The sequence below is a fragment of the Dipteris shenzhenensis genome, chromosome 18 (genome assembly GCF_047967505.1).
Source record: "Dipteris shenzhenensis isolate YYH24624 ecotype China chromosome 18, Dip_SZ_1.0, whole genome shotgun sequence".
In the NCBI taxonomy this organism is placed as follows: domain Eukaryota; kingdom Viridiplantae; phylum Streptophyta; class Polypodiopsida; order Gleicheniales; family Dipteridaceae; genus Dipteris; species Dipteris shenzhenensis.
The window spans coordinates 37,063,247-37,089,304 of record NC_141613.1 but is presented as its reverse complement, the minus strand read 5'-3'; the positions used below and the strand labels follow the sequence as shown (position 1 = coordinate 37,089,304).

The 26,058-nt window shown below is 44.4% G+C and overlaps 1 protein-coding gene across 6 annotated transcripts in view; it reads left to right on the top strand.

Moving 5' to 3' along the window:
* The first annotated feature begins 2,390 nt into the window (after nt 1-2,390).
* LOC147891182 (uncharacterized) overlaps nt 2,391-26,058 on the top strand; it is a 161,213-nt gene continuing 137,545 nt past the window's right edge. For 2 of the 6 annotated variants that reach the window (XM_087390084.1, XM_087390080.1), the window contains exons 1-2: nt 2,391-2,561; nt 2,671-2,891. Coding sequence is in view for 1 of the 6 variants with exons in the window: in XM_087390082.1 (XP_087246208.1) it covers nt 15,311-15,318 (8 nt within the window). In the remaining 5 variants the exon portion in view is untranslated. Of the gene's footprint in view, nt 2,562-2,670; nt 2,892-15,254; nt 15,319-26,058 lie in introns of those variants that run through there. The other 4 variants (XM_087390085.1, XM_087390081.1, XM_087390083.1 and 1 more) reach the window with 4 other exon arrangements.

Sequence of the window (26,058 nt, the reverse complement as noted above, 5' to 3'; positions counted from 1 at the left end):
TCTTCTAAAGCTCAAGAAGCGGGCAATAATTTTGCTTCTAGGGTCTCACTTGTCATCTGTCTCTCCAATTTTTATAAGCAATAGTCAATCGTCCATGATGGTTATTCTGGGTTTGTCAGTGTCGACCGCTAGCAGCATGGAGAGGCAAGGGAGGATGGATGGCAAGGAAGCCAGGGGAGGGACATATTGTGAGCAAGCTAGGTAGAGGATCAAGGGGAAGGCGAGGGAGCCAAGGGATAGTGAGGGAGCCAGGGGGAGGGATGGATTAGAGGCGACGGTGCAATAATGTCATTTTGAAAAAGCCAGAACACCTCTGGTACCATATTAGCCATAGCGCTTGCGCTCTCACTACATGCCAGTGTCTCGGTGCTCTAGAATGAGTTTCTCCCAGGATTAGGTAAGGATAATGCATAGGCACTCCCATTTTCGGCTATGAGTAAGGCTCCAAACACTGAGAGAGTGTTTATAGTTCGTGAACAAATGTGGGATGTCCTCTGAATCCCTTTTACATCTTGCACATTTTTCGTCCCCATGCCCAATTCTTGGCAACTTACTAGCTGTCTAGACTCCTTTGTCAGAGCAGGTAGGACTACTTCTCCGGGATTTCCTTATCCCACATCCTCTCAAACCTCCTCTCCCCACTTCAAGGCCGAGTCACGCCTCAGCCATTTCCTATTGAGATGTGATATTAGGTCATCTTGGTGCTCCAAGATGATAGGAACTGGGAAGAGTAGTTCTTGACCCACCCATCTGAATTCTCTGAGCGACAGTTTGACTCTTCCTCCCATCCACGTCGAGGATTCCTCGTTCGATAGGCCCTGTTTCTCCTTAATTAGAATCACGTCGAAGTGGTTAAGCCTGAATTCTAAGGAAATTTCTTCTTCACTCTTCCACCTTCTATTTGCTCTATCCCAAAGGTCTTGCCAACATCATCTGATTCTTTTTTATTCTATCTGAGGGTCCCCTTGATGGAATTTTCCTCTATGGGAGTTGAGTTCTAGATGGCAAAAAACCAAATTGAGTCTTGATACAAAAAGTTCATGTTTTCCCCGAAAAGCCTTTCCATAGAAGGGATGGTTTGAGGAGTTCCCAGGCCTTCCACATCCCCTTCGACGGTTCTAATCAATTGGCAACAAATGGCTCCTTACTGAGAACTATAGTGCCCTTAGGAAGGTTTTTCCAATGCTTGCACCTTATAGGTTTAACTTTTTCGATATTTTTTCTGAACAAGAAAGCCCAATCAGTATTCGGCGCCTAAGAGGCCTTAAGGATCCGTTGTGCCATGAACCTCGTTGAAGATTGCTCAACATTCACTATGCCCAGCCCTCCCTTTTCTTTCGACATCGTGCAATACCTCCACAGAACCTTAGCCATTTTCCTTTGACCGAAGTCCCCTGCCCACATGAAGGTTCTAAAAAGTGTGTTGATCTAAGACAAGGCTTTCTTCGAAGGAAACCAACATGGGATGAAGTAAATTATTGATGGAGAAAGATAATGATTTAGTATAATTTTTCTTCTCGCCAGGGTGGGTTGGAGAACTTGCCATCTTGCAATCGACTCGTTGACTTCTGGATGAACCATTCCAGCCCAAGATTAACATTGCAAGAAAGAGAGCCCTTATTAGAAGCATAGTTAGCCATTTCAACTAGAAAGAGGGCCTTCATCAAATGTAGAGTTAGGCATGTTAGCTAGATCCAAGTAAAACAAACTTTTATAAGCACTTGAAGAATTTGGCTAACCTTCATTCTCTTGTCCTCTAGCCAAAAACCTTTAGCTTCAACCCACTCTTGCATGTAGACAGGACACACCGACTTTGTAACAAAACTTAAAAGTTTCCAAGCTACCCCATGAGTGTTAATATAAAATTTATATAGTAGGAGCTAACTTAAAAAGATGTTTGGGTGGGGTCTCCTTTCTCATTTGTGTAATGGATATGGAGGTTAATCTTACATGGGCCTCGTTTACGACATAAGCCCTAATGACATGGTTGGGGAAAGGGTTTTTATGGGAAAGATACTAATTCGACTTTTTGAATATCATAATTTTGTTGTCTTTTAAAAAAAATGTGGTGCCACCAAGGCCTAGCAAGGGGTTGAACTCAGGAACTCTCTCTCTCTCACGCGCACATGCGCACGCGCACACATTTTTTTTGGGGGGTGAAAGCGATGTATCCTTATATCACACAGAGGAGTCCTCAAAGGGAGGATCATGTTATTAGGATACCTCACACACACACACCTATTTTTGTTGTTGTGAAATCCATGTTTCTTTATATCACAAGAAGCACTTCCCAAAGAGAAAACTTCCCGCTACAAAACATTGGAAAATTTCAATAAATCATAAAAATATATCGCTCTCTCTCTCTCTCTCTTACTCACACACACACACACGGGGAGAAAGTTGACTCAACCCCCAAAGCTCATTTGCAAATATTATAGTGTTTGGGATTTAAAATTCAAAAAGTGTATTTTTTCGGACAAAAAGGAGAATGTCATGACTCGCTTGCACTTTATCACGGACCTGTACGCTTGCCCATATGTTTATTGATTTCATCACTAACGGTATGTGGGTTTTTTGATCCTCCACAGTGGCTGAGGTTCCACTTCTCTATCGTATGTGGGTTTGTTGATCTTCTGGAACTGTTGAATTTGCGTTTTATTGTTCATGAAGTTTGCGCACGGTTGTACTCTGATGAGAATCAAGAGATTTTTACCATACATTGGACGATCTCGGCACGGCAAGTTGTCGAATTGCTTGAAAGTTTTCAATGTGCAATGCTTTCCCCGGTTCACATCTTAAGGGTCAATGGACTGCTTTTCAGAATGATCTGAGGCCATAATTTACTGTTGAGCTAACTGGGGATTCTGCCAATCTTGAAGTATCGTGATCGTGTAATCCTAATGACCGGGATCTTAATGAGCGGAAGGAAGCTTGAACAATGTTGCAGACCAGAGTAACTGAGATTCACTGAATGCATTGAATGTTTATTCCGAGAATGGCCACCCTTATTTAGAGAATCAAGAGTGTGCACCAAAGGGTATGCGCATCCGTTTCTGAAATGAGAGGATGTATATGTAGGTTTATAATAGAGGTATCTCTCTAGGAGAGAGAGTGGATCTCCTTCCATAAATGTGTGCTATGCCTCATGGGAGTGTCCCATCGAAAGAACATACCTTTTGGCAAGTGGCATCCCCTTCCACTTACAAGGTGTCAAAATCAGTATGGAATGGACCGGTAGTGTACCTTTGGAGTTAAATCTGCACGGGTTGAGTCGTCTAGTATACAAGAAACTTGGCAATGAGACTGTGCCGAGTCTCATTCTCACGGTAGTCTCATATTTGTTCAGGGAAAAGTAGCTCATAATCGTCTTCAAGCTCATAATCGTCTTCAATCTTTGGAACATATCAGTCCGGAACAAGAATATTGTCATTACCTGAAACATGTTTCCCAATGAATTGTGAAAAGCTCCATTATGGCGATAACTCCAATTTGTAACTTCAGTGTGGTCCATAGTATGATGGCTGCAGCTTAGGAAACATTGGCTTTACAGACTTGAGAGGTGACGATGCAGCTCTGCACTTTACTTCTATGATCCCAAAGGTGAACAAGGATGTCTTGCATCTCCTGTATTAATTATTGAGCAAGGGTGTGTCAAATGATGGAGTTGGTTGGAAGGATAATCGTGTGTTCCTTAGAAGAAATTACTGTAGGCAATTTTAATCAGCAACTATAGGAACGTGACTGTATAGTTAAACATGCAAACTCTATTAAAACGTAGGTTTTCTTTCCAAGCCGGCAATCGTGATTGGATGTAGCATCGCAGCATTTCTTCTGGCACTTGATTAACACCCTCGGTTTCTTAATTTGTTTTTAGATGAAGGGCTGAAAAGAGAGGTCTGGAAGTTACTGGTGAACTTGGGATCTCAACATGTAATACTTTTTGATAAACCATGAATTTTGAATGTATGCTGAGTGAAGGGTTGTGCGATGTCAGGAGCCTGAGCACTCTTCATGTATGGGTCAAAGTATGCCATTTTAGACATGGGTCCACCGCTGCCATTATAGTTGCATTAGTTTTGGAAGATCTTGGCAAAATGTTAATGAATTCCATTGTGTTTCCCAGTGTTCAGCTGGAATAGGAAGGAGGTGAAAAGCGATGGAAGTAGTAGTCGAGTTGCCTTATGTGTTTTTCCTTAGTGGCCAATAATAAGTAGCATGGAGGAGCGTGAACATTTTATTGATTCCAAGCTGCACGATGCACTGCCTCTTCAAGTAGAAGTCTACGAATATCCTTGTTATGACGTGTGCAGATTCAGTCTTGGTAATATAGGAGATCGTCTGTCAGGGAGTAAGTTGATCTTTGATTTTGACAGAGAAGGCTATTTTGAAGAACTTGGAATGCTGTGCTGAAATCCCTGATAGTAGAGGGAGGAATATAACTGGCCTTTGAAGAGGAAAAGAATAACTGAAATAATGTCTTGCCCAAAGGGCTGAATACAACTGTAAATAATTGAAAGGACTAAGTACAGTATGGAGGGGATGAACCCTCACTACAAAAGAGGAATGAAAATACTGTATGGAGGGACTAATCCCTCACTGCTGAACTGCGTGCTGATGGAGATAAGGGACTACTCTGATGCAGAATCCTAACTGCTGCTGTCCGGACTGAACTGGGCCTGTAGAGAACCTGTAGATGCCAAGGCTAGGCCAGATTTGCTACTCCTTGTTCTAGGCCTGAACTGTGGGCTGATCCCCTGCTGTAGGCTGACGTACTGAAGCCCCAAACTGCTTTGAAGATGGGATGAAGAATGAGGCCAAGGGGGCTGCCTTAAATAGGCTTTTAGGGCAGATTGATTGGCCCTGGTTGTCTGGTCAACGTTAACTGTTGACCAGGTCTATTGAAAGTCAACGTTGACAACAAGTCAGCGTGTTGACTTTTTGACCAGAAAGTCAACTCTGTGCTTTTTGACCTGCGTTGTCTTTGAGGCTGCTTGGCGATATTTGATTGCGTTGCAGCCTCTAGACAGCATGCCACGGGCTGTGAATGCCCGTGGTAGCTCGCTCTGTCCTGAATGTCGTTTTTGGAATGTTAGCGTAAAAAATGCGGACCTGATGGTAGCCACTCTTTAGATCTATCTTGAAAAGAATGTGGCACTGTTGAGTCTCTCAAAAATGTACTCGATGCGGGGCATAGGGAACTTATTGCTCACTGTGAGTTTGTTGAGTGCTGTATAGGCAACACATAAGCGCGTTGCTTATCCTTCTTTTTGAACAAAAAGAATGGGAGTAGCAAATGGCGAAGAAGATGGTTTGATGAATCCTACGTGCTGTAACTGAGACAAGTGTTGCTCTTACTACCCCGTCCATAGACTTGGAAAGTCGATAAGGAAACTTACTTGGAGGAGTGGAGTCTAGAATCAAGTCGATACGATGATCGTCTGGTCGGTGGGGTGGAAGCTGAGGTGGGAGATCATCCTATAATGTCTTGAAATTCTTGGAGTAGATCGACCATGGCTTGCCCCAATGGAGGAGTGGGTTGTTTTGCATTTTGCTGGCGACGGATGTAGATAAGCGCACACACTATGCCTTGCAGATAGCACAACTTGCCTGAATGTGAGAAATCAATGTAGTCCCTGGAATACTCTGATCTCCGCGAATGATGGCAGGCTTAGGAAGACCTCCGATGATGTGAAGGTATCTTGCTGCTAATCGGTGTCCGGTGAATGTTCACGGAACCACTATATACCTTAGATGATGTTGCACCCTAAAGGTGTAAGAATGAAATCCCATTGAAAGGAGGCCTTTTGAACGGTGAATGAAAAACTGAATGGCCTTATGCGCGATCTGTGTGCTTAATCCAAGCGTGAACCCGTCCACGGCAAGGTCATGAGATATCAGAGTGCACCCCAGTTTCTTGGCCAACTGCGGGGATATGGCATCTTCTGAGCACCCCATAGCAAAAAGGCTACCCTTTGGTTGTACAGTAGGCCTGAATAAGAGCCTTCTTCTAGTCGTCAAGGTCGCTCCCCTTCTTACCTTCGAACACCTGAGAAGGAATAGGGTTAAGCGAAGGCAAGACTGAAGTTATTTTTGATGTCAGAGGGGCTGGAAGGGCTACCGCAAAAGCGACGGTCAAAGCCGGTGCCTTAGCAGCTTCTCGGCCAGCCACTTGGCACAATTCCTTTTGCTGTGTCCTGCAATCTGATGGCAAAAGAAACGACGAGTGATCCAAGGTAGTAACCCCTGGTGCAATGCATATACTGAACCTCCTCTGTCAAGTGCCCAATCATCAACATAGAATTTTTCTATCTGTGCATGAATGGGCATCTGCAATCTTCTGTTCGACGAAGAGAACTAGAGCGAATGTGGTAAAGTGTAAAAGGTATCATCTGTCTAGGAAATGCATGCAAAAAGTGTGGTGGAGCTCTCAAGCTCCACATCCTTTTGCAATTGCAGCAGCTCATCTTTTGAGAAATACATGATCTCGTGGCCGGTGGAAGTGGACGAGGATTGACTAGATGGGTCCCCATTCATCAATCAAGGGTGGAAGGCCGATTTAAACCAATGAAAGATCCATCCGTTGTTTGGAAAGGTTGAGGGAGGGGAAGAACTGGAAATAGTAAGGGAAGGAAGGGAAGGGGAAAGAGATGAGAGGATATAGGGTGAGGCCGAGAGAGGGGCTAAGCTGGAGAGGCTGAGGTAGGGAGAGGCTGAGAGAGGGCTGAGAGGAGAGGTCGCGAGAGGCTGATAGGAGACGGAGGCAAGGAGAGACTGAAAGAGGACTGAGGGGGGAGGTTGAGGGGAGAGGCTGAGAGGAGAGAGGGGAGAGGAGCGGGATCTAAGGGGGTTGTGCTGGGGACTTGACTTTGAAGCTGGATGATCCTGTTGCAATTTTTGGAGCTGGTAGCACTTCTTGGAGGCCCGTTTTCAAGGCTGCTGCTGGTTTGAGCTGCACATTTTGGGCTGAGGGAGAATTGATGCAAATCTGGTGTAAGAAATCCTAGATTTACTATATTTGGAACTGTGCTAAGGAACAGAAAAGAGACTGAGATAGCAGAGAGCAAAGGAATAACTGTATTGCTTGAATGTCTGTAGGGTGGATGTGATTGTCATCCATACAATTTGGCCTCTCTTATATAGAGAGTGAAGAGTCACACATGAAAAGGTGTGTACTCCAAAGGGTATGTGCATGAAGAGGTGTGAACCCCTTGTGAAGGGTGTGATCCTTGATGAGAGGGTACATTACAATAGGAATGTCTCTTCATTAGAATGTCTCTTGTGAAGGGTTGTGCCTCATTAGGAAGTGTCCCGTCGAAAGGGCAAGTGTCCCGTCGAAAGGTCATACCCTTCCACAAGTGTCCATTCATTAAACCATCCATAAGTCTAGAAAGAGAAAGGAATACGTCACAGATCGTGACATCCCCTCCCACTCAAAAGAAGACCCTGGTGGAGATAATGAACCGATGTAGAAAATATCATGGTAGATTCTGAAAATACTGCTGTAAAAGATCAGGGTACTGCTGTAAGTCTTCATAAGACTGCCAAGTAGCGTTGGAGTCGTCCAGATCTCGCCAAAGAACAAGGAATTCCGTGATAAGTCGATGTCGAGTCTCTCGCTGTCGATGGTCCAGAATACGCTCAGGAATAAGGAGAACATAATCGTCTTCGATTTCTGGGACATAATCACCTGCAGGAGGAACTGCTTCATCGCCTGGAATGTACGTCTTTAGCCAAGAAATATGAAATGTTGGATGGATTTTACCCCATGATGGTGGTAATTCCAATTTATAACTTAAAGGTGAATTTTTCTTGACGATCCGGAAAGGTCCATAGTATCTGGGTCGCAACTTAGGAAACACAGACTTAACCGTCTTATAGCGATGTGGAGCTACAAATAATAGCACCATGTCACCAGTGTTAAATTCCAGGTGACGTCTATGTTTGTTGGCAGACCGTTGATACCGCTCTTGCGCTTTTCGCATATGATCCGTGACTTGTAGTAGAATGTCTTGCATTTCTTGAACCAGTTGATCAGCTAGGGCCACTCGATGTTGAAGTACAAAATTTGTTGGTACAATCGGAGTGTGTCCATAAGCTGCTTGGAATGGAGTCATGCTGATGGCACTATGGAAAGAGTTATTATAAGCAAACTCGAGGAGTGGTAGATACTCTTCCCAGGCTGCGAGGCGTGACTGAACATAATGTCGAAGCATTTCTTCCAGAACTTGGTTGACTCTTTCAGTCTGGCCATCTGATTCTGGGTGGTAAGCTGAACTGAACAGTAGATTTGTACCCAAAGATTCGAACAGTGAAATCCAGAAGTGACTGGTAAACTTAGGATCTCTGTCAGATATGATATTCTTGGGTAATCCATGGTGTCGGAAGATGTGTTGTATAAAGAGTTTGGCTATGTCCGGGGCCTGTGCACTGCTTTTGCAAGCAACAAAGTGTGCCATTTTGGACAATCGATCAACAATTACCATAATCTGAGTGTTACCTCTAGAGGATCGTGGTAGTGTTGTAATGAAATCCATGGAAATACTTTCCCACCTTTCAATTGGAACTGGAAGAGGCTGAAGAGGTCCTGTTGGAAGTCGTTGACTTGCTTTCATTTGTTGACATGATAAGCAAGATGTAACCATGTTGATGACATCTCTTTTCATTTGAGGCCAGTAATATGTTGCACTGAGTAACCGATAAGTCTTATTGATGCCTGGATGGGCAGCATAAGGAACTACATGATGCTCTTTTAACAAAAGACGTCGAACATCCTTGTCATGTGGTACACAGACGCGATCTTGATAATACAGAAGGTCGTCCGTATAAGAATAGGATGAGAAAATCTTTTGTTCGGAAGTCGAAGGTTGATCTTTGGAAAGAACCTGTACTGCGGTGCCGAAGTCTTTATCATTGAAATACTTTCCTTTGAATGAGTTCGGAACATCCACAGATAATGTAGAGATTACCATGGCTGATGCTAGAGGTAACTTGCTGAGAGCATCTGCAACTACATTGCGTAGTCCTGGTATGTACTCAATGGTCATGTGAAAGTTGGCCAGAAACTCAACCCAGCGTGCTTGTCGAGCGTTCATGACTGGCTGAGTAAAGATGTACTTGAGAGAGTGATGGTCTGTCTTGACCACAGAGTCGGCACCCATGAGATAATGTTTCCAAGAGCGATAAGCATGTACAACAGCAAGAAACTCCTTATCATAGACCGGATATCGGGTTTGGATATCAGAATGTTTATGGCTGTCAAAAGCAATAACTCTGCCTTCTTGCATCAAGACTGCTCCTGTAGCGATGTCGGAAGCGTCGGTCATGACCTCAAATGGAAGGTTTGGGTCAGCAATAGCCATAACTGGTGTGGTAGTGAGTGCTTGCTTGAGTTGTTGGAAACTATACTCTGTTTCGGGAAGCCACTGAAAAATTGCTGTGCTTTTCAATAATTCGGACATAGGAGCTGCGATTTCGGAAAACTGATATACCTTTGTATGGTAGAAGTTTGCCAATCCGAGAAAAGAGCGGACATCATGAACATTCTTAGGAGTAGGCCAGTTTCGGATTACCTCGACCTTCTTGGGATCCACAGAGATACCTTGAGCTGAAATAACATGTCCCAAATATTCAAGTTGGGTCTTGAAGAACTCACTCTTCTCAATGTTGATGTAGAGAGAATTTGTGCGGAGAACTTCAAAAACTTGGTGAAGATGTTGTTTGTGCTCATGTAGGGATTTGCTGAAAACGAGGATGTCATCGAGGTAAACGATGATGAACTTATCGAGGAAAGGCCTGAAGATGTCGTTCATTAATGTCGTGAATGTGGCCGGGGCATTGTTTAACCCAAAAGGCATGACCAAACATTCATAGTGTCCATACTTTGTTCGAAAAGCTGTCTTGTACTCATCGCCTTCTCGTATACGAATTTGATGATAACCTGAACGAAGATCAATCTTGGAGAAGTGTGTTGCATGTAGAAGTTGATCGAAAAGGTCATCAATGCGAGGCAATGGATACTTGTTTTTGATAGTGAGCTTGTTGAGGGCTCGGTAGTCGATGCAGAGGTGCATAGACTTGTTCTTTTTTTCCACAAGTAATACAGGAGATCCGAAAGGGCTACGACTGGGCCGAATGTGACCTTTGTCGAGTAGCTTGGTGACCTATCTTTGGATTTCTTCATTTTGAGTGTGAGAAATCCGATAAGGAGGTTTCGACGGTGGATTACTGCCGGGAATAAGTTCGATTGGGTGATCCACTGGTCGTCGAGGTGGTAACTGCTTTGGCAATTCCTGTGAAAAAAGATCCAGGTAAGGCTGGAAAAAAGGTTGGTTGAGGTATTCAGGAGGATCCTTTGTTGGTGTCTCCTCGACTGCCGTAACCAACAGAAGTGAAGTCTTTGCTTGGCGTTTACGAACCCACTTCTTTACTTGTAGGGCAGAGGCAACTGGGGTTGAAGGAGAGTCCCTAGAACCAGTTAGCTCAATAAGTTTTCTCTGGTGGACAAACTGGATAGTATGGCTGCGAAAACTGATTGATGGATCATAGTTGTAGAGCCACTGTTGTCCGAGTATGACATCGTACCGAGAAAGAGGCATAATGTCGAAGTTTAACTTGTCCGTATAATGTTGGATGCGAAAAGACAAGTTTTTGATCCTGGTGTTGCACAAGAAAGTTGTTCCATTTGCGAGTTCAATCTGATAGTCCATGAGGCTAGGACTGGTGGTCAACCGAAGTTTATCGACCACAGAACTGGCTAGGAAATTATGAGAACAGCCACTGTCGATGAGGATGGTGACCGTTGTTCCACGAATCGATCCTTGAACACAAAGTACTTGAGTGGCCAGGGAAGGTTCGGGGTTGCTGGCAAGGCTCAGGTGGATGGTATTCGCCATTCGAACAGCTTTGCCTTTCTTGTCTTGTGCTGAGGTAGCATCTTCTTTTGGGGAAGTGCTAGGTTCCATATTAGAATTTTGCTTTGGTCGCTTGGGACAATCGAACCATCTATGGTCGCCTGTACAGATGGTACAAAGTCCTTTTGAGCTGGAGTTGTTCTTCTTGTCAGTGGCCGCACCTTTATGTTGGGGCTGTCGGTAATGACTTTGTGAAGAAGAAGAAACACGATCCTTGGGGGAGTGCTTCTGTTGGAATCCAGCAAATGATTTCTGAGGCTTCTGGGGATCTTGAGACTGTCGCTGACCTTGATTACCGAAGTTTTTACGAAACCTGGTATTATCTTGAGGGCGAGCACCTTTGGCCATAGGAGAGTTCTGTGTGCGATTAGCACTCTGCTTCCCTGTGTTTAGGAAATCTGTAATGCGCTCTGCGTAAGCAATAGCGCCATCTGTGGTGGTGATATTGGCTTTAAGAACATCAATGCGTAACGAGGGTTGTAGGCCTGAGATGAAAGCATGAAGGCGATCATCCTCAGTTAAACCATCAATCTCTAGCACCAATGTGGTGAACTGAGAGATATAAGAAGACAGGGAACCCGTTTGCTCCAACTGTCGAAGTTTTGATCGTGCTTGGAAGTCCGCATTGGCAGGTACAAACTGCTTACGGAGCACGTGTTCAAAACGTTCCCAAGTTAACACACTTTTTCCGTCCTTTAAGCGTCGTTGCCACCATAGAAATGCTGTATCCTTCAGGAGGGAGGCTGCCAAGGCGATCTTTTTGCCTTCCGTGAGGTCAACAGTGTCAAAATACATGCGCATTTTGGCGAGCCATTGGTCAACAGTTCGGCGATTACGTTGACCAGTGTAGGCTTCCGGAAGTTTGACGTCAAGTCGTTTTGTTTTGGAAGCTTGAAGTAATCGGTAGAGAGTACGCAGTTCAGTGTTTTCTACCTCTGGTGGGAAAGAGTCCGCATCGTCGTCGGGTTGCGTCACGTCGTCCTCTGTATGTGCTCCTCTGTATGTGCTGGACTTCGAGAATCTTGGAGTTGTTGAACTTTTTGAACCAGGTCGGAGATGCTGTCTTGAAGCTGAGATATTTGAAGTTGCAATAGAGATTCACTTTGGGTGTTGCCTTCAGGGGTCTTTTTGGGACTTGATTCTTTAATCTCGGGAGAGGCTTCACGCGAGCGGTGCGACATGTCGGAAATCCCTGTGAGAGAGGCGCGAACTTGCGCTCTAGTTTGTACCATCCCTGAAAGAGGATTCGGGCTGCTCCCTGAGGTTGCTCATATTGGAGGGGGCAGGCGAGGCAGGATGGAACCACCCGTGGAAATCTGGTAAGGGAGGTCCTGTCGGAGGTAACACTGGAGATTCTGAAAAAGGTGTTACTGCTCGTGATAAGATAGGGGTAGGTAGCAGAGTCCACGGATCTGAAAAAGGGTAAGGAGCTGCTGTCGAAAGGGGAGGATATCCAGGGGAGGGAGTGCCTTCAGGATGTAAATACTGACTTGGAGAAGGTACACCCTGTAAAGGAGGATATCGGGGAGCTGAAGGAGGTGGAGAGTACCCTGGGGATGCCGAAGGTGAAGGGTAGAACTCTCTCCAAAAATGAACAGCAAACTCCTGAGGAATATCGTGTTCCGGATATCTTCGTGTCTCGTGGAACACAACCTGTACTGTGCTGAGGAAATAATGTAATTGAGGTGCCTCACGCAGAAGGTAGAGGATGTGATCCAAGTCACTCGGAGGGCACGTGACACAGAAGACCCAAGATGCAAAGGCTCCAAAATGGGCTGGCTGTGCAATTTGAACACGATATTGTGTAGTAGCAGGTGCCTGAGGTGTCCTTGAATGGCCGGGTGAATTACCAGGGGTTTCCATGCTTTAATGTGGATTCTTTCATTTGCTGTAATTTGTTAAAAAGAATCCTGAAAAAGCAGATTGGAAAAACTCCACCTGGTAATACTTTAATCTGCCAAGTGATTGCATAGAAGAAAGCTACAAATCGTTGTCTGGAGGTCCATGTTGCAGTGTTTTGTGAAGAGTGCTCGAGGCTTGTCTGGTCCGGGCTGTCAACGGGCTGTCTTCATTGCGAGAAATGTGACAACTGGTGCTGAATTGGCAAGGTGAAAATGGCGAAACAAGGAGAGGGCAGCAGACTGTCAGAAAAAGTGGTATCCAGGGCTGCAAATAGGGAGTGGACTGTCAGCGAAAATGGCGAGGCAAGGCTGGCAGGAAACAGGAACTGGCAGCGCAGATGACGAAGTAGGGCCTGGCAGCGCAGACTGATAAAGATCTGCGCTGACCGTACGGCGTGTACGGTACAGGCTGTACGGCCTGTACGGCAGGCTGGGCGAAAAATCATACAAAATGTACGGACTCCCTGCGCAGGAATGTACGGCTGACTGCGCAAGTGTACGGCTGGCTGCGAAGTGGCGCAGGAAGGTACGGACGAGATGGCGCAGGAGGGTACGGACGTGATGGCGCAGGTGATGGCGTAGGTACGGACGTCCGTACTGTTTCTGTCTTTTATTGAAGGAGAAGTTACGACTTTTCACTAAGGCTGCCTAAAGGGTTAGTTGCCCCAAAAATTTAAATGGGGGTTTAGTTTAACCCTAAGATAGTTAGGGTAAACCTAGGGGTAGGGGATGGGTTTAATTTTTGTCCCTTTTTTACCCCTCTAGGTACCCTTTTGTAGGTACTTGGGGCCTAGGAGGTGTGCCTATTCGAAGGGATGTGACCCTTGGAATAGGTGCACCTGTTCATGAGGGGATGTGTCCTTTTTGTTAAAAGGGGTGTGACCCTGCATGAATAGGTATGTCCCTTTGCCCACGATGGGGTATGTCCCATGAGTGAGGAGTCGAGACTCGTCACCAAAAGGTGTGTCCCATGGTGGAAAAGGCGCGTCCCTTGGTTTTGGGACAGCCCAAGCACCTTAAAGGACACGATTTTGGTCGTGTCCATTCACATCAACTTGTGATGTGAGGGAGATGGAGAGGCCAGGATGACTTTAGGCGTTTAAAAATTTTACGCTCATCCTCTCCATCTCTTCCATGCACTATGTGCACGGATGTCCTTCTAGCGGCAAAAATGTATCAGATCATCGCTAGAAGGTGGGGGGCATTTCCTACAGGCAGGAGCGAATTTTGCTCTGATACCACTGTAAGAAATCCTAGATTTACTATATTTAGAACTGTGCTAAGGAACATAAAAGAGACTGAGATAGCAGAGAGCAAAGGAATAACTGTATTGCTTGAATGTCTGTAGGGTGGATGTGATTGTCATCCATACAATTTGGCCTCTCTTATATAGAGAGTGAAGAGTCACACATGAAAAGGTGTGTACTCCAAAGGGTATGTGCATGAAGAGGTGTGTACCCCTTGTGAAGGGTGTGACCCTTGATGAGAGGGTACATTACAATAGGAATGTCTCTTCATTAGAATGTCTCTTGTGAAGGGTTGTGCCTCATTAGGAAGTGTCCCGTCGAAAGGGCAAGTGTCCCGTCGAAAGGTCATACCCTTCCACAAGTGTCCATTCATTAAACCATCCATAAGTCTAGAAAGAGAAAGGAATACGTCACAGATCGTGACATCTGGAGCAGAGGTTGTTTTCTTGAATCCAGTCGTTTTCTTGGGCTTCCTTCCTTGTAAGCCTGAGCAAATGAGCCTATTTTGAGCTGCTTGCAGGCATACAAAATAGTAGATGCCAGAAGTTTGCAGCTACTCAAGGCCCCGAAGCAAGAGCATAAACAGGCAGAAAACCAGCAGCAGCAACAAATTGAATGTTGAGCTGACTGTTTCGCAATCTGAAGGACAACTTCTTGCCATGATTTTTGGGCCTAGAACCAGCAGGATGTTGAGGTCGGGGAGGGAAGCTAGTGTTGGTATATGTGCAATGCCCACCTCTCATATGTAACCACCAATGTTCCATAGTGCCCTTTTGCAAGGCCCCCATTATGAGGAGAAGCCATGGTGTGAGCACTGGACATAGATGAGGTCTCATGGTGACCGTTTGATGGTTAGGAGATGGTAGAAGGAACAACGTACTTTTGGGGGGTTCGGAGGCAGCGCCCTCGATCCTGGGGGTCTGGGGGCAACGCCTTCAGCGGCTGGGTCCATTAGGAAAAAAGGGAGCTTGTTTTGGGGCCTTTTAGGGTTTAGAAATAGGCTTTCGACCAATCAGTAGAGGGCCAATGTAATGTTGGAAAAATACAAAAAATCACATAAAAAGATAAAAGAAGTCATATTCAAAATCTCTCTTTTTTATTAGGTTTGGCATACCTGATCTTCAAAGATGTTTTTCTGTGTAGAATTTGATGATTCAGATATCGTCGGCGCATTTGGAGCGGACCAAAATCCCCAAATCGACTAGCGAAGAGCTAGCTTGGAGGTGCATTCGAATTCTTCCACAGAAATTTGATGATCTGGTAACTGCACTCAACACTCAAGTTCGAACTTTTGCACTTAATTTTGAAGAATTTTGTGCATTACTACTTGAGGAGGAGATGCGGCTGAAGAGTTGTGATGGTGGGAGCGATGCTGCTTTCACTACTATTACCAAAGGGATAAGTGTCAATTCTTCAAAAAAGAAGAAGCCGAAGAACAAGAAGTTTCAAGGGTCGTGTTACCATTGTAGCAAGAAAGGTCATGTTGCAAAAGATTGTAGAAAGAAGCAATACGATGAGAAGAATGGGACCTTGAAAGCTTCATGGAAGGGCAAGGACACTGTCAACAATGCTGAAGTTGAGCTTGAGCTTAACACAGTCTAATCTGATTTCTTCCTTCTTCTCATCGAATCACGGGCACGGGCACTTGGTTTCTCCTCCCAGCTAACCTCGTTGGTAGCAAGCTCCCAGATAGCCTGATTACGTAAAAGCTCATGCTTGCCAATTCCCAACGAGCCCCAAAACTCCCTAGATGAATCTAGTATGCCACATGTCATAAATGTAGGGTCCTTCCTTAATGCATTATTTACTCCTCTCTTGGGATATCTTTAAAACATTTGCTCCTAGGCATCTTTCATGCATTTAGGTCCCTTAGCCTTAGATCCACCTAGTCTAGTGCCATGTCACCCACACCAAGGACCTTGACCTTTATTCCTTTTTGATCATTTACATGAAGCCCAACCAAATATAATACAAATATTGATCCTTTAAAGGAAAATGTCGACTGACCCTTCCGAGGTCATGTTACCTCGACTTGAGCGTAACATTCCTTCCCTCTTCAGCATCAGCGTCCTCGATGATAAAATCTGGGAATACTCTCCGTAACTGGTATACGGATTCCCAGGTAGCTTCTGATAGAGGTAGACCATGCCATGCAACCAACACCGTGGGTATCTTCCGATTGCTTACTTGCATTGTTCCTCCGTCCAAGATTCCTGTTGGTTTGCGTCTTGCATTATCCTCTATCTCCTGAAACAAAACAACACCCTCGATTAGTGAGTCACCTGCATGCAAAAATTTCTTTAAACGAGAAACATGAAACAGTGGGTGCACCTTACAACCCTGTGGCAATTCTAATTTATAGGCTACCTTGCCTATTCTTTTTAGAATTAACCATGGCCCACAATATCGAGGTGATAACTTAGCACACTCTCCTGCAGTCAAAGACTTAGAGTGTGAAGGAACTCTGAGAAAAACTTTTTCTCCTTCCTTAAATTCTCTAGCGGATCGGTTTTCATCCGCATACGCCTTAGCTCTATCCATAGCTTGGCGGATGTTAGCTCTCGTAAGTGCTAGCATCTCCCGCATCTGAATCACAAAGTTCGCGGCACTAGGCACTTTTTGAGATATTCCAACTATAGTTGGATTCGTTGGTCTATAACCATAGTTCAGCTCAAACGGACTGAACCCTGTAGAGGAATGTTTTCTATCATTGTAGGCAAACTCTAACAATGGCAACCACTTGTCCCATGTATGTTGCCTCAATGACACATATGCTCTAAGCATATCCTCTAAAATTTGATTGATTCTTTCCGTCTGACCATCCGTTTTTGGATGATCCCCACTACTCATTCCCAACTCAGTCCTTAGTGTCTCAAATACCGCAGTCCAAAAATGACCGGTAAATTTGACATCTATCCAAAAATGACCGGTAAATTTGACATCTCTGTCTGACACTATGGATTTGGGTAATCCATGCAAACGAAATATATGTCTATTAAACAAATCCGCCACTTGCGGGGCACTAACAGACTCTCTAGTTGGAATGAAGTGAGCCATCTTGGTAAGACGATCAACCACCACCAGGATAGAATCATATCCACCTTGTGTTGTAGGCAGCCCTACAATAAAGTCCATAGAAATGCTCTGCTACTCACCTAGTGGTATCTCCAACGGTTGTAAAAGTCCGGGTGGCTTCATCCGCTCTGCCTTACTTACCTGACACGAAAAACAACGCGTCACATATTCATGAATATGCTTTTTCATCTTTGGCCAAAAGAAATCTCGCTTCACGAGATCATATGTCTTCTCGACTCCTGGATGTCCCGCACATGGGCTATCATGGCATTGTTGAATGACTCTCTGCCTGAGATCATTCTGATTAGGTACTACTACCTTGCCATTTCTTTTCAGCATACCATCCCTTATGGCATATCTTGCATAAGTTTGGCCTTTTCTGGATGACAGGTCATCCATTTCCTCGGGTTTTAATACATGAACTCGTCCACCTTTTGAGTTTCTCTAATCTCGGTCATTAGAGCACTCTCTAACACCGTGAAACTCATGTTATGCATAATGCGTGACAACGCATTAGCAACTTTATTATCCTTCCCTCTTCGATACCGAATCGTCAAATTAAACTCCTGCATGAGTTCTGCACACCTAGCTTGGCGGCCTCTCAAGTCAGGTTGTTTTCAAAAATATTTCAGAGTATCATGATCAACATCCACATTAAACTCTGATCCATACAAATAATGTCTCCATGTTTTCAAAGCATGGACAACAGCATGCAACTCTAATTCATGAGTTGACCAATTTCGTTGAGAGGGAGAAAGCTTCTTGCTTTCTAAGGCTACTGGCCTTCCCTCTTGGAGGAGAACTGCTCCTACTGCAATGCCTCTTGCATCGGTAAGGAAAAACGGTTTCTGGGGATCAACTATTTTTAACACCGGTCCTATGACCACAGCTTGTTTTATGGTGTTAAAACTTTCCTGTTGATTCTGTCCCCAATAAAAGATACTTTATCTCAGGTCAGATCAGTCAATGGCGATACTATTTCGGAATATCCTTTGATATGCCTTCGATAAAATTGGACAAATCCCAAGAATGATCGCAAAGCGGTCAGACTCTGAGGGATTGGCCAAGTCAGTATCGCAGCCACTTTCTTTGGATCCATTTCTACTCCCTTAGGAGTAATTATGAATCCTAAATATTCAAGTCTTACCATACACAGTATAGTCTTCTTTTTATTTACATAAAGACTGGCTTTTCTCAAAGTACTGAACACTATTCTTAAGTGTTTGTGATGCTCAGTAATGCTTTTACTGAATACGAGAATATCGTCAATAAAGTGTACTACAAACTTTTCGATATACGGATGTAATAAATTGTTCATAAGCATGACGAATGTAGCAGGAGCATTGGTGAGTCCAAAGGGCATTACCAAAAACTCATAATGTCCAAACCTGCTTCTAAAAGCGGTTTTATGCACATCCTTGGCTCTAATACGGATTTGATGATAGCCACAAGATCTATCTTACTGAAAATTACGGCCCCATGTAATGCATCTAGCAAATCATCGATCCGAGCCATCGGATACTTGTGCTTAAAAGTGATATTATCCAATGCTCTGCAATCTATACAGAGACGAAAAGTTCATCTTTCTTCTTCTTTAATATCACTGGCGAAGCAAAAGGTGAGAAACTTGGTTGAATCTGCCCCAACTTGAGGTATTCTTCCAGTTGTCTTCGCACCTCCGCCTCTTCAGTAAAACTCAACCTATAGGGAGGTCTATTTACAGGCTCTGCCCCCGGGATTATTTCAATCTTATGTTGAACATTCCGCTCTGGAGGTAACCCATAAGGTAACTCATCCCTAAAACAATCAGAGAACTCCTCTGTTATTTGATCAGCTTGCTTGGCCATCTCTCCATTTTGAGCAACATCAGTGCTAGCCGAAGAATCATCAACTGGCTCTACCGATGCTGTACAAAGAAACAAAAACTCTTCTTGAGCTTTTCAGATTTCCATCACGGAAATCAACGGTCCTTGAGGTATATCCCTCTCACCTCGTAAGACATACAGCACATCATTCATCTTGAATTGATAAATGTGCTTTCTCCAATCTATGGCTAGATTCTTCCTAGAATGCCACGCCTTACCCAGGGCTATATCTGCATGAGCAAGCTTAGTCATTTCAAAATCAAGCTTCTCAGCATAGTCATGAATTCGAAGCTCCAACTGGGTAACCCTTTGGTCCCATACTTCAGTTGAACTTCCGTTTGCCATCCTGACTGTATATGCATAGTCAGATGGGCTAGTTTTTAGTTTCAGCCTCTTTACGAGCTTGGAGTTAATTACATTGTGCGTTGATGCTGAGTCAAACAACACAATGACCTGATGATTAACTGCGTATCATTAAAGGTTGTATACCCCGTTGTTGCGGGCTTTGACAGGATATTATCAGGTGCACTAGTTACTAACTTAGCAACAGACATACATAACAAAAAAGGTACTGACCTTTGAGAAGATCCCGCTAGCTGAATCTGCATCTGTTCTGCTCTGGGACTTCCCTCCATTTCCACGTCGCATTTTGAGACCATCATCTCAGCTATCCGAGGATCTTTATTCCGTGGACAATCTTTCCACTGATGAGGCTGAAGGCAACCGAAACACAAGCCTTCTCTCCTCGCTTTTTTTCTTTGCTCTGGGTTCAAAGAGGACTTCGACCAAGCCCGGGCTGCCATTGGTGTTACTTTTCTTTTCATTCCAATGGTGGTACTTGATTTAGGAGTCTCAACTGGTTTCGCCTGCTTGGCTTGACCACTAGACCGTGAGGCACCCCCTTTGCTAATCCACTTCTTCTTAAACCCAGTTTTCTTCGGGTACCCATACTGAGTCCCAACCTGCACAAACCCACTTGGTCTGTTCCCTTTTGCATCTTCATAGTTCAGGGCTATGGCAATTGCTTCATCTAGCGTGTTCGCATACTTAGCCCGAACTTCCATCTTTATGCGATCATTCAATCCAAAGATAAAATCTTTCACTTGGATTGGCTGAGGTAGGGGTTCATCAACCTTGGTAGGGGTTCACTTGGATTGGCTGAGGTAGGGGTTCATCAACCTTCATTACACTTTCTCTAAACTTATCAGTGTATTCTGCCACTGACAAATTTCTTTGACGAAGATTTCGATACTGATCCCAAGCTCGGGATGCTTCTTCAGGAGGTAGGAAGTATTTTCTAAATTCCTTTTTAAACCCCTCCCAGGTAGTGGATGCTACTCCATCTTTCTGCTGTTTTATCCACCACCTATCCGTTGCCTCATTAAACATATGGGTGGCCTCGCGGATTTTCTTCATATCATTCCTGATTTCACAAATGGCGAATGTCTCGTCCCACTTGTGTAACCAGGTATCAATGATATCGGAACTATGGTCAGACATCCGATGAGAATACTTTTCTGGCCTATAATTGGCAATATTAGGCACCTTGCCCTCCTAGGCTCGATCGTACGAACACTGGACTTCGATTCCATCAGAGATTTACCTTTCTTCTCACGAGATGGTCTGACAGACATACTATGTACCATTTTTCTGAGTTCATACTGCCACACATTTGTTTGTAACTGCTGCGCTAAAATCTGTTGCAAGGCATCCTTTAACATTGCAATTCTGCCAGACAGTGTATGACCTGCTGGGCGCGACACCTGCGGGGTCGACCGGACTCCCGACTCTACGGGATCCATCCTGGAAGCTTCTTCTTCTACTTCCATTTAGGCCAATAGGTGTTTATTTCAAAAAAAAAAAAAAATCGCTTGAAACTGTAATTACAAATTGAAAGTCCAACTTCCAACTTTACAGCTGACAAAGCATATATCACACTGTAACCAAACCGGCTTTTCCCTATACTAGGGAAACTCCTGCAATCTAAGAAACCTCAAGCCCTTAAATCCAAAGGCATAAATCTGTTTCCAATCCAACTCACCCACCTCAAAATGTTAGACTCTTCTATTCTAACTACAGGCAGATCACGGGAGTAGCACCAATATTTTTCCACCCAGCCAACCTTGCTGAAGCGTGAGAGCTCACAGAGAATCCAAAAATCCATATTCATGTAAAAGCCCACTTCTCCTTCTCTCACTAGCTCCAACAAGCCCCATCTCCCTAGATGGATCTAGATGCCACATGTCATCATTATAGGGCCTTACTAATGCATCTTTTCACCCCTCTCTTGGGCTACTTTAATTTCCTTTGCCCCTAGGCACATTTCTTGCATTAGGCCCTTAGCCTTAGATCCACCTAGTCTGGTGCTATCAACCCTCACCTAGGACCTTGACATTAATTCCCTCCCGATCATTTACATGAAGCGCAAACAGATATATTACAAACCAAGATCCTTTAAGGGAAATGTCGACTAATTCTTCCGAGGTCATGCTACCTCGGCTAGAGTGTAACATTCCTTCCCTCTTCAAACATCAGTGTCCTCGATGATAAAATCTGGGAACACTCTCTGCAACTGGTATACGGATTCCCAGGTAGCTTCGGATAGAGGCTGACCATGCCATGCAACCAACACCGTGGGTATCTTCCGATTTCGTATTTGCATTGTTCCACGGTCCAGGATTCTTGTTGGTTCGCGCCTTGCATTATCCTCTATCTCCTGAAACAAAACCACACCTTCGATAGTGAGTCACCTGTATGTAAAAATTTCTTTAAGACCGAAACATGAAACACTGGGTGCACCTTACACCCCTGTGGTAATTCTAATTTATAGGCTACCTTGCCTATTCTCTTTAGAATTAACCACGGCCCACAGTATCGAGGTGATAACTTAGCACACTCTCCTGAAGTTAACGACTTCGAGTGTGAAGGAACTCTGAGAAAAACTTTTTCCCCTTCCTTGAATACTCTTATAGACCGGTTTTCATCCGCATACGCCTTGGCTCTATCCATAGCCTGGCGGATATTAGCTCTCGCAAGTGCTAGCATCTCCCGCATCTGAACCACAAAGCTCGCGGCACTAGGCACTTTCTGAGGTACTCCAACTATAGTTGGATTTGCTGGTCTATAACCATAGTTCAGTTCAAACGGACTGAATCCTATAGAGGAATGTTTTCTATCATTGTAGGCAAACTCTAACAATGGCAACCACTTGTCCCACGTATGTTGCCTCAATGACACATATGCCCTCAGCATATCCTTTAAAGTCTGGTTGACTCTCTCCGTCTGACCATCCGTTTCAGGATGGTCCCCACTACTCATTCCCAACTCAGTCCTTAGTGTCTCAAATACGGTTGTCCAAAAATGACTGATAAATCTGACATCTCGGTCCGACACTATGGATCTAGGCAATCCATGCAGACGAAATATATGTCTAATAAACAAATCTGCCACTTGCGGGGCACTAACAGACTCTCTAGTCGGAATGAAGTGAGCCATCTTGGTTAGACGATCAACTACCACAAGGATAGAATCATACCCTCCTTGTGTTGTAGGCAGCCCTATAATAAAGTCCATGGAAACGCTCTCCCACTTACTTAGTGGTATTTCCAAGGGCTGTAAAAGTCCGGGTGGCTTCACCCGCTTGGCCTTGCTTACCTGACACGAAAAACACCGTGTCACATATTCATGAATATACTTTTTCATCTTTGGCCAAAAGAAATCTCGCTTCAAGAGATCATATGTCTTCTCGACTCCTGGATGTCCCGCACATGGGCTATCATGGCACTGTCGAACGACTCTTTGCCTGAGATCGTTCTGACTAGGTACTACTACCTTGCCATTTCTTTTCAGCATACCATCCCTTATGGTATATCTTGCATATGTTTGGCCTATTCTGGATGCCAGGTCATCCTTTTCTTCCCCGGGTCTAAACACATGAGCTTTAGGCCATAAGCTCTGGACAAACTCGTCCACCTTTTGAGTTTCTCTAATCTGAACACTATTTTTAAGTGTTCACGATGCTCAGTAATACTTTTACTGAACACTAGAATATCGTTAATAAAATGTACTACAAACTTTCCGATATACGGACGTAGTAAATCGTTCATAAGCATGACGAATGTAGCAGGAGCATTGGTAAGTCCGAAGGGCATTACCAAAAACTCATAATGACCAAACCTGCTTCTGAAAGCGGTTTTATGCACATCCTCGGCTCTAATCCGGATCTGATGGTAGCCACACTTGAGATCTATCTTGCTGAAGATCACGGCTCCATGTAATGCATCTAGCAAATTATCAATCCGAGCCATTGGATACCTGTGCTTAACAGTGATATTATTCAATACTCTGTAATCTATACAGAGGCAAAACGTATCATCCTTTCTCTTCTTTAATATCACTATCGAAGCAAAAGGTGAGAAACTTGGTTGAATCTGCCCCAACTTGAGGTATTCTTCCAGTTGTCTACGCACCTCCGTCTCTTCAGTAAAACTCATTCTATAGGGAGGTCTATTTATAGGTTCTGCCCCTGGAATCAGTTCAATCTTATGCTGAACATTTCGCTCTAGAGGTAATCCATAAGGTAACTCATCCCTAAAACATTCAGAGAACTCCTCTGCTATTAGATTAGCCAGCTTGGCCATCTCACCACTCTGCGCAACATCAGTGCTAGCCGAAGAATCATCAACCGGCTCTACTGATGCTGCACAAAGGAATAAAAGCTCTTCTTGAGCTTTTCGGATTTCCATCAAGGAAACCAACGATCCCTGAGGTATATCTTTTTCATCTCGTAAGACATAAAGCACATCATTCATCTTGAATTGACATACGTGCTTTTTCCAATCAATGGCTGGATTCTTTCTAGAATGCCACGCCATACTCAGGGCTATATCTGCATTAGCAAGCTTAGTCATTTCAAAATCAAGCTTCTCAGCATAGTCCTGAATACGAAGCTCCAACTGGGTAACCCTTTGGTCCCATACTTCAGTTGAACTTCCATCTACCATCCTGACTGTATACGCATAGTCAGATGGGTTAGTCTTTAATTTCAGCCTCTTCACGAGCTTGGAGTTAATTACATTGTGCGTTGACGCTAAGTCAAGCAACACAATGACATCATGATTGGCCACTTGCCCTTTCATTTTAATTAGCTCCGTATCATTAAAGGCTATATATCTCGTTGTTGCGGGCTTAGATAGGATGTTATCAGGTGCACTCGTTACTAGCTTAGCAACAGACACACATAACAAACAAGGCATTGACCTCTGAGAAGATCCCGCTAGCTGAATTTGCATCTCTTCCGCTCTGGGACTTCCCTCCATTTCCACGTCGCATTCTGAGACTACCATCTCAACCATCCGACGATCCTTATTTCGTGGACAATCCTTCCACTGATGAGGCTGAAGGCATCCAAAACACAAGCCTTCTCTCCTCGCTTTTTCTCTTTGCTTTGGGTTTAAGGGAGACTTAGACCAAAAGCCCGGGCTGCCATTGGTGTTACTTTCCTCTTCACTCCAATGATGGTACTTGATCTAGGAGTTTCAACTGGTTTCGCCTGCTTGGCTTAACCACTCGGCTGAGAACCACTCCCTTTACTAGTCCATTTCTTTTTAAACCCAGATTTCTTCTGGTACCCATACTGGGTTCCGACCTGTGGAAACCCACTTGGCCTGCCGCCTTTGGCATCTTCATAGTTCAGGGCTATGGCTATTGCATCATCCAACGTGTTCACATACTTAGCCCGAACTTCCATTTTAATCCGATCATTCAATTCAAATATGAAATCTTTCACTTGGATTGATTGAGGTAGGGGTTCATCAACCTTCATTACGCTCTCTCGAAACTTATCAGTGTATTCTGCCACTGACAAATTTCTCTGACAAAGGTTTCTATACTGATCCCAAGCTCGGGATGCTTCGCCAGGAGGTAAGAAGTGTTTCCTGAATTCTCTTTTAAACCCCTCCCAGGTAGTGGCTGCTATACCATCTTTTTGTTGTTTAATCCACCACCGATCCGCTGCCTCACTAAACATGTGGGTGGCCTCCCAGATCTTTTTGAAATCATTTCTGATTTCACAAATGGCGAATGCCTCGTCCCATTTGTGTAACCAGGTCTCAATGACATCAGAACTACGGTCATTCATCCGACCAGAATACTTTTCCGGCCCGTAATTGGCAATATTAGGTACTTTAGCCTTTCTAGGCTCGACCGTATGGACACTAGACTCCGGTTCCATTGGAGCCTTTTCCTTCTCATCTCGAGAAGGTTTGGCAGACATACTATGTATCACTCTTCTAAGTTCAGACTGCCCTGCATTGGCCTGTAACTGTTGCGCTAATAACTGCTGCAAGGCATCCTCAAGTAATGCAATCCTGCCAGATAAGGTGTGAGCTACTGGGCGCGACACCTGCTGGGTCGGCCAGAAACCTGACTCACCAGGGTCCCTCCTGGAAGCCCCTTCTTCTCCTTCCATTCAGGTCAATGGGTGTTTTGTTTTGTTTTGTTTTGTTTTTTTATAAAACACCGCTAGAACATTGTATTTACAGACTAACAAAATTCAGGGTACTGGCACTCTGACACAATTCCCTATACTAGGGAATACCTGCAATCCCAGCTTCACACTAACTAGGCATTTGACACAGGCATATATCCAAATCCCGCTTTTTCCTATACTAGGGAAATTCCTGCAAACTAACTCTGACCGAAACACACAGGTACATACACAGACATAGTAAACTGCAAACTTTGCTGTACAGAATAATAAGCTGCACACTAAAAATTGAAATTTTATAATGAAGGAAAAATTGATGCTCCCTGGTCTTGCTCACTCCTGCCTCTCGATTTGATACCCCTGGGATACTAAATGAAACAGACGGTATACACGCCTCAGCTCCACAAACAAATGATGCGCTCTTCTTTTTTTTTTCTCTACCAAGGCGTAGCTCTCTGTTTGGAATTTGTCTCAGCCTACAAGCTGTCTGCGTGGCCTTAGAAGGCTATGACTGTGAGTCCGTTGGGAAACAGGTCGAATTCTATTACGGACCAGCCAGTCACGTAGCCAGAG